Source organism: Octopus bimaculoides, chromosome 4 (assembly GCF_046866305.1).
Source record: "Octopus bimaculoides isolate indiv1 chromosome 4, ASM4686630v1, whole genome shotgun sequence".
Lineage (NCBI taxonomy): Eukaryota > Metazoa > Mollusca > Cephalopoda > Octopoda > Octopodidae > Octopus > Octopus bimaculoides.
The window spans coordinates 7,497,291-7,507,290 of record NC_142931.1 but is presented as its reverse complement, the minus strand read 5'-3'; the positions used below and the strand labels follow the sequence as shown (position 1 = coordinate 7,507,290).

The following is a 10,000-nucleotide window of genomic DNA, read 5'->3' as shown; positions in this document are numbered from 1 at the left end:
TGTCTATCTATCTATCTATGTATCTATCTATCGACTGACGTGATGTCGCATTGGCTCCGTAGGTAACCCCTTTTTTCGACCTTTTATTGCACACATTTTGTTTCAATTTTTGCACACAAGGGGTGAAAAGCACCCAGCTTTTGTTTGAGTGTGTTTTCAAGGGAGGAATTGACCCCTAGGAGCAGTTTCAAACCTATTTACATTTCTATTTTCTTCGATTTCCTTGCCATATTTCTAAACAAATATGGCTAAGTGAAACCAGGATGACGTCTTCCCACCTCTACCAATGCTAGAGGCGAAGGAAGCTCAAAGCAAAGCCGTTCCGCGTGAACGCACACGGGCCTTAGAAGGCACGAATGCTTCTGCTACTAAAACCACTGGCTCCACCACTACCATCATCACTACCACAACCAATACGAATACTGAAAACAATTTTGCCGCAGCTTTAAAGTTAAAGAAAAGTCACGTGCTTTTCCAAAGAAGAACTGCTCACCTGTAAAGCAATGTTAAAAAAAAGACGACCTCAGCATACAACTACAGACACCACAAAACATCACGGAAGTAATCGAAAAGAAAACAATTATTTACAGGACATTCAACCTAAAAACAAGGCTATACGAAAAGGCCACTAAAGAAAATGTTGAAGAATGTTTAAGGCCTATATGGGCCTTTAAAGACTACATCACACGGGGAAACAGATTTGCCACAATCGAAGTTCGATTCGACAGTGATGAAAGAGCCAAGGACCACCCCACAAAGTCCTTCCAGTTTGAAAATTTACTGATAATCCCTACATACCTTGGTCGTAGGGTCACAAAAATTAAAATAAAGAATGTGCCTCCTGAAATAGAAATAAAATGGCTCGTGTCTGCCATTTGCTATGACATTGAGGACGAAATCCGTATCTTGGAAATCGCTGTCCTGGACCAGCAAAACTGGATTGGCCAAGAAATCGAAATTCTTGCTCAAATTAATCCGATGATTAGTGTGTTAGAGTCTGATCAATATCTGGCTTGAACAGGTGGGTAGGGCATTTTCCATGCAGGTGTTTGCCTTTCGAGTTGTCTTCGATATTATTCATGCAAGCCTTCTTTGCTTTTTGTTTAATGTTTTTTTTTTGCATCAGTGATAGGTTTGTCAGTATTTGGATCTCGTTGGTCTTTCTGATTGTTAATTTCGAAATCAGGAGAACCAATAGTAGGTCTGTCAGTATTTGGGTGTCTTTTGTCATTCTTATTATTAACTTGTAGGCCAAGAGACTTTTTAAAATTTCTTTCTAAGCTTCATGACTGAAGCTTGCTTGGAATCTTCATGCTTCAGAGCAGTTTGTAAGAGCACATCACTTATTGTATAAAGATACGTTTCAAGGCCTATTATTGATGATTTGAAGGATAGCTCAAGCTGCATCAGGCCTCTTCCACCTATTTTTCTTGGAAGATAAATCTTGTCTACACCTGATTTTGGATATTGCATTCGGTACGTTGTAAAGGTTTTACGAATCTTTCCTTCCATATTCTGCATGTCAGTGAGACGCTACTTAATGATACCGAAGCTAAATGTGGTTACTGCTATGGCCAAAGAATTGATCGCATTAATTCTGTTAGCAACATTTAATTTTGAGATTAGGACTATTCTTACCCGTCGTTCCTTGCGGATTTTCTCTTTCATTATAGAGTGCTGGATACCATGACCTTCATTGGCTCCCTATTATCATCATCATTATTATTATTATTATTATTATTAATATTATTATTATTATTATTATTATTATTATTATTATTATTATTATTATTATCATTATTTAATCGATAGAAGTTAAATTACAACGCTACTCATGGGTCGAAAGTTACCAAAACTCAGTCGTTTGAAATAGAATATACTTACAGAAGTATTGGATTCTATTTATTGTGTTTGCTCTCCTAAATCTATGCACATACATACATGCATGTATATTTCGATTCCCAGACCGGGCGTTGTGAGTGTTTATTCAACGAAAACACCTAAAAAGCTCCACGAGGCTCCGGCAGAGGGTGGTAGCAAACCCTGCTGTACCCTTTCACCACAACTTTCTTTCACTCGGTCATGTTTCTGTTGTACCTGTACTTCAAAAGAGCCAGCTTAGTCACACACTGTGTCACGCTGAATCTCCCCGAGAACTACGTTATGGGTACACCTATCTGCGCAGTACTCAGCCACTTGCACGTTAATTTCACAAGCAGGCTGTTCCGTTGATCGGATCAACTGGAACCCACGTCGACGTCACCGACGGAGTGCCACTATATATATACATACATGTGTGTGTGTGTGTGTGTGTGTATGTGTGTGTGTGTGTGTAGGTAGGTAGGTAGTTAGGTACGTAGGTACATAGATAGATACATAGATATACATGCAGCGTTTCATACGCATAAAGGAATATTTACATTCACACGCACATATTTATTGTCAGAATCACATCTCTATTCAATTACTTTCGAATTCTTTCCTACCTCATCTCCATTCAGTCATTTACAAAAAGTTGTATTCTTCCCGCCCACCCCCGCCCCCGCACCATCAACACCCTCGTTACATTTTACATTTTTCTCCTATACCCACCCCCTTAACCTTGCGTGATTATTCCAGGTTTTGCTAACTTCTATCTATGTACAAACATTATCACATGCAACACATCAAAGATAAATTGGTCTTTGTGATTCCTACACACATGAGCGGGATTATATTTTGGTGAAATACTCTGCCGGCAGAATATATCTTTCAGTATTAAATAAAGGCTGGTGCTAATTCTGGTGGAATATATTTTTCACCGTCGATATTCTTCTGAGATTGATGGTTTATATCTCTTATGAAGGATTCACAGCAGGAGACGCGAGTTGGGTTGTCGTGGAGGTCACATATGAATAACAGGTTCTGAACTGAACGAATAGACTTGAAAGATTTCTAGCAAAGCAAGTGTATTAACACATCAAGAATGCATGTAAAGGAAAGATTAGAACGAAAAAACAAACAAAAAAACTCATTCTAATTCAGCTATTTCTGTGACATTATGAAGAATAATAGGTAACAAAAGCTGCCACGAAAGTAGTTATTGCTGAAGGTGTATCCGTGGCTGCGTGGTAAGAAGTTTGCTTCTCAATCACATAATTTCTGGTTCGGTTACACTGTGTGGTACCTTGAGCAACAATATTCTTCTGCCATTGTCTTAGGTCAACCGAAGCCTTTTTCTCTCTCTTATATACATTTTCCATCCGCTGTGCTGATATCTGTATAAGAATACGCTCCAAACACACAGTATTATTTTGTCATCACTCCTACGACTTCGTCAGGAGTTGAGGACTCCACCACTAACGTATTTATAATTTATGTTTTAAAAAATATAAACACACACAGCACAAAAATTCATTTTTTCCCCAACACCTCTAAAACAAAATTAACGATTCACGTAGAACTAATTAATAGCTTAAAATCTTATAATTGCGATCTAGGAGTTTTAACTATGTCAGATATAAACTCCTCCATCATGAAATATTTTGGAACTCAAAAAATAACATATTTGTGAAGAGCTCCACGCTATTTTTATATTTTTAGTCACCTAATTTCGAATTCTAAAGATTTTAATTGCTTCTCATTAATTGCCGGACAAAATGCATTTTAAATCTTAATTGGAATTATTGCCAAATGTTAATTTGTAACAATTAAAAGATAATGAGAACATTTTTTAGTAATGGGGGTTTGTTGTAATTATTAAATCGATATCATCTCATTTCAGCTTTCAAGATTCAAATATGGTGGATAGAAGACCCAATTTTTACAACGTTCCCTGACCGTGTCGATAGGGATCTTCTGGAACTGGACCCTCAAGAAGGAACAGTAGAATTGCTAAACGAAAATTTAAAGCTCTCCCAGAGAATGAGTGGTTCACCCGGTAAGTATGAATGCAATTCGTTTATGTTTATCCAGTACAAATATGCATTAAATACGCGTCAAATGCAAAAACACAGTATACTTTATACCCATATATACATGTATATATATATATATACATACATACATATATATGTGTGTGTGAGCGTGTGTATGTATATATATATATATATATATATATATATATATATATATATATATATATATATATATATATATATATATATATATATATATATATACATATATATATATATATATAATATAAATAGTATATAAGTATATGCATATATCCATACATATATGTACATACCTACATCCATATGTATACATACATGCATATATGGGTACAAGACATAAAAAAAACGTTAAACACAATGAGAAATGAAAACAGAAAACGAACTTTTTTCGAATAACGAAAAAACAGAGAAACGAGACATGCAACATAAAGAGTATATCCCTTCGTCAGTTGTCCCTATTCCATCTACTCCACGTTATGTTTCTATATATATATTTGTACATACAAGAATTTATATATATATATATATATATCATTTCCGTATGATAAAAGTAAATCATTTTGTTCGCTCTGTAACGATGAACTGTATTTCATCCTTTTCTCAGAGAATCCTCTTGTAAACACGTTTAAAGAACGCGTTTATCGTTGCAAACATTGGCAAAAACATACCTTTAGTTCCTATAATTGATTTCTACCAGTCTATAAAATTCGATCATTAACTGTCTTCTTACATTTCACTTCCACTAAATATATCTATTTCCGTGCCTTTAACATTTATTCCTCTTGCCCTATTGCACTATATTTCTCCACTTTTAATTTTCTGCTAATTTATTTCGTCCTCCTCCTTCTCTTTCTGTAAATTGCCTTTGACGTTACATATATTAACAGTTTAAAAACAAAATACCGTGCCACTTTCCCTTCATCACATATGCAGTAATCACATTCGGTTAAAATGTCTTATAGATGCGTTTTGTTTCTGTTTTTCCCCACTGATGAGAAGATTGCATTGTTTTACATCATTTTATTCCTTCTGGAATAATACCAATGTTGTCTCCGAAATATATGTCGGAAGTAAAGATTTCAATAACACCTGCGTTTAATTCCATAGCCTTGGGCTGACCAAAGTCTTCTGAGTGGATTTGGTAGACGGAAACCGAAAGAAGCCCATCGTATATATGTATGTGTGTGTGTGTTTGTGTGTCTGTGTGTGTCCCCCCAACATCGCTTCACAACCGATGGTGGTGTATTTACGTCCCTGTAACTTAGCAGTTCGGCAAAAGTGACCGATAGAATAAGTACTAGGCTTACAAAGAATAAGTCTTGGAGTCGATTTGCTCAACTAAAGGCGGTGCTCCAGCATGGCCACAGTCAAATGACTGAAACGAGTAAAAGAGGAATAGAGTAATGCACGCACACACACACACACACACACACACACACACATATATATATATATATCATCATAAATATACAGGGATTAGCATTGAGTTGCTTCTCCAACATACTGAAAATTTAGAAATAGCAGTCAAAGAACTACTGATTCTAAACTACAAATTTTTCTCTAAACGGATGGCGATATTTATGGCACACATAGAACAAAAAACCGGAGGGAAAATCATAAACAAAACAAGTCTTTAGTTAATTGGATACGAATCGTTTCATGGTTAAGCGAAAGAAAATTTCTCTATTCCAATCTTCAGTCCAAATATTCTGATAAATTTGAAAGTGTCTCTAAACAAAATTCACGGTAATTTTTAGCCATGCGACACCAAAAATCAACGATAAGAAAGGCACTTACGAATTCATCGGCTAGTGAGTTCAGGCATCCCATCTCAAAGAAATCTATTCCATGTGCGTCACAAATAGTCCCGTATGAAAAAAGTCCCGTGTGAAGGGATTACGGTTTAACCATCTAACTTAGAGATATCAAATATAAAATATACAAGAATAAGGGCAGGGAATCGTCAATTAATAATAGAATTAATAATTAACAATTTTGCCAAGTAGTTCAGTATGAAAAAACCTTTATCGGTAAAACCATTTATCATCATAAATATACAGGGATTAGCATTGAGTTGCTTCTCCAACATACTGAAAATTTAGAAATAGCAGTCAAAGAACTACTGATTCTAAACTACAAATTTACCGATAAAGGTTTTTTCATACTGAACTACTTGGCAAAATTGTTAATTATTAATTCTATTATTAATTGACGATTCCCTGCCCTTATTCTTGTATGTATATATATATATATATATATATATATATATATATATATATATATATATATATATATATATATATATATAAATTATCAAGTTTTCCTACAAACCTTTTGTAGGTCACTGTGAAATTCTGAGGCATTCAAATATTTGTAGATTTCTAAACCTTGGCTGCCTTCACTCAGAGACTACTACATGTTTCATTGATAAGCCGTTACATTTTTATCTTTTACTTGTTTCAATCATGCTGGGGCGCGACATGAAGTGTTAGGCGATCGAATTGACCCTAATGTTTAAATACAAAGTCTAGTATTCTTTCCTTCAGCCTCTTTTTCGGGACTTCTCGATTACGCGGTTACAAAGTAACACGAGATGATAAGCGGCGATGCAGGAACAACCACAGAAAGACACACACATGCACACATAAATATACACATCCACACACACGTATATGCTATGTATACATATATATATATATATACACACACATATACCTATATACAAGGTACGATGGGTAAATTGTCACCAATTTATATTTTTAGTCTCGTGCATGCGCATTGTTTCGTTTTGATTTTGTCGACTACACAGTATAGTAGGGCACCGTCTGTGATAAAAACAGCACCATGTCGCAATTCATTCTGCCATAAATTTGAAAACGACATACTGTACTGCTTGTCATTAGCACCGGAAGCTCCAGTACGAACATTTCAGAATGTTTGAGTGTTAATCTGAGGACAGTGTAATTTAAAGACATTGACCGAGAGTGATAAAAATCAAACATCCAGTCGACATCATGGTGTTTGGATTGACCACTAGTGATGGTGACATTATGCCTCCATACATCTTCTCATACGACCACAGACACAACACGGAAGCCTACATCAAGTGCCTGGAGGAGGTAATGCCCCACCCCTGGGTCAAGAGGGTGGCTGTTGGAAGACCCTATATCTAGCAACAGGACCCTGCACCATGCCACACAAGCAGGAGAACCCAGTCATGGCTGTCAGACAATTTTAGCGACTACATCACCCGAAACATCTGGCTACTTAACTCTCCAGACTGCAACTTCCTTGATTATTATGTGTGGGGCGCAGTTGAGGGAGAGACCAACAAAACTCCCTGTAAGACCAAAGATGAATTGAAGGCGAGGATTATGGCAGCATTGACCAACTTAAACAAGGAGACCGCTCAGAAGAGTGCAGGAGGTTCCGAAGTCGACTGGAGTCTGTGGTTGAAGCCAATGGCGATTTTATTGAATAAATTTACTCTTTAGAATTTCAAGATATTTTTATGTAATTCTGGTAAATATATCACGCACGCGCGCGTGCACACACGCACGCACATTCATACAGACACACACACACACACACACATACCGAAACACAGATGATACCCAGAGCTGCTAGAAATATCACCTGAATAACCCTCAAAGCATACCTTACTCTCTTATAAAGATATCATGATATGTTCTATTACATGGTCCAAAATTCAATGCTTGAAAATAAAATGAAGGCGGTGAGCTGGCAGAAACGTTAGCACGCCGGGCGAAATGCCATGTCGGGGCTATAGTAAAAGATACTTGCTCAAGGTGTCACGCGGTAGTTCTGAAACTGAGCCCACGTGGTTGCAATGAGCTTCTTAGCCCCATAGCCATTCATGCGCCTACGCAATTTGATGATTTAAGGACGCGATGTCTATGTTGTATCTATTCGAAACAAGTAGAACATTAACGGAAGCTAACTCTTTGATACACTAATCGATCAATTATGACCGAAGTGAAATAGAAAATAATGATTGATTGGTAGAGTTAAACTTAATATAAAAAAAGAATCATTACCATGATTGTTTTTTGATAATCTCGTGTTGATATCTGATATTTCTAATGTCTCCTACCACCCAAATAACACGAGATTTTTAGAATCTTTGATCGTTGACAGAGAATTAAAAATAAAACGCTTTTAAAAGATCAAACTAGTTTCTTTTCATCCCTGCCTTAAATCAAAACAATAAAAGTGTTATTGTGATCTTCTCCGTGTCTGTTCTCATCTCTACTCATAAATGTTGGATAACGCCCGAAAGGTTACAATCATGAGTACAAACGGTTCAAATGGGGGTTTCTGCGAAGGATCTCTCGAATAACGCTACTCGACAGGACGCGTGGCTCTGAGATCAGGCAGACTTTCCATGACGAGTGGCTACTTCTCTGCATTGAGAGTTCGCAGCCCCTGTACAACTGAGATGCGATTAAAATGTTACAGGAAAGATTCCCAAAATCATGCTCTTCAAGCCCGAGTCAGCCAGCAGAAGAGCTCGGCGTAGGCAAACCAGAGAGACGGCTGGATAATATGCATAGTCTTAGTTGGTTGATTGGGAATCCAGCTGAGAAGTGTGATGTCGGTTGTTTCTGATATGCCCTTGTGGTGGTGGAGGCGCAATGGCGCAGTGGTTACGGCAGTGGACTCGCAGTTTCGATTCCCACACCGGGCGTTGTGAGAGTTTATTGAGCGAAAACGCCCAAAGCTCCACGAGACTCCGGCAGGGAATGGTGGCGAACCCTGCTGTACTCTTTCACCACAACTTTCTCTCGATCTTTCTTCCTGTTTCTGTTGTATCTGTATTTCAAAGGGCCAGCCTTGTCACACTGTGTCACGCTGAATATCCCCGAGAACTACGTTATGGGTACACGTGTGTGTGGAGTGCTCAGCCACTTGCACGTTAATTTCACGAGCCGGTTGTTCCGTTGATCGGATCAACTGGAGCCCTCATCGTCGCAACCGACGGAGTGCCAACAACAAGCCGTTATGGTGGGAACTCTTGGGAACTCAACCTCAACGACCCTTCCATGAGAATATGGATGGATGGAAATAATGTTTGCACAATTTGCAGACAATTTATGACAGAAACCTTGACGAGGTTGATTGTGCAGTGGCATCATCCCCCGCTACGGTTAATTAAAACGAGTAATTAAAAGTATTAAACATGAGTAATTAAAAGTATCAAGCTGTTACGAATTGGGATGATGAAACGGTTGTTTACAGCATAAATACTTTCGATAAAATATTGCAATCGCTTATTTTCCTAAATAATGCAAAGCAGCCATCAGAATTGCTAAGATGTCTAAAGTTTAACGAATGTCCCCTTTTGATGTTGGCGTTTGAAGTTTAAATAACGATTGGTATCTGTTGAATTAACTGGAATCAGAGACAGACCGAGAGACAAAGAGAGAGAGAGAGAGAGAGAGAGAGAGAGAGAGAGAGAGAGAGAGAGAGAGAGTCAGACAGATGGAGACAGAGCGAGCAGATGTCCGCGTGATTTACATAACAGACGATATCCATTAGATTGTGAGGTTATCTTTCATTATTTACTTGTCTCAGTCATTTGACTGCGGCCATGCTGGGGTACAACCATCAAGGATTTAGTCTAAAAAATATCAGTACTCATCTTATTGTTCTCGTTTGCCGAACTGCTTAGTTATGGGAACGAAAACAAACAAGCACCGGATGTCAATTGGCGATGTGCGTCTGACCAACACAAAGGCATACTCATATATATGTACAAATATACAACGGGCTTCGACATAGTTTCTCGTTCGCCAAATTCACTCACAAGGCATTGGTCGGCTCGACCCTACAGTAGAAAACACGTGCTCATGGTGCCGCGCCATGGGACTGAACACGAAATTACATGGCTGCGATGCGAGCTTGGAAACTCTAAGCAAATTATGCATTTTTAGTAATGTTTTCTTTATTTCATTGATATTCTCCGGTGAATGGAGACGACAAAGTAATTTAGATTCCTGTTTGAAGTTAATCTATTTCTGAGTTCCCGTTCAGATACTTGG

General features: G+C 37.8%; 1 protein-coding gene across 3 annotated transcripts in view; it reads left to right on the top strand.

The window, feature by feature from the left end:
* The window catches only part of LOC106870405 (cadherin EGF LAG seven-pass G-type receptor 1), a 538,322-nt gene that overhangs the window by 335,867 nt on the left and 192,455 nt on the right, over window positions 1-10,000 (top strand). For all 3 annotated transcript variants that reach the window (XM_052966877.2, XM_052966875.2, XM_089350213.1), the window contains exon 14: window positions 3,764-3,919. In XM_052966877.2, the coding sequence (XP_052822837.1) occupies window positions 3,764-3,919 (156 nt within the window). The remainder of the gene's footprint in view (window positions 1-3,763; window positions 3,920-10,000) is intronic.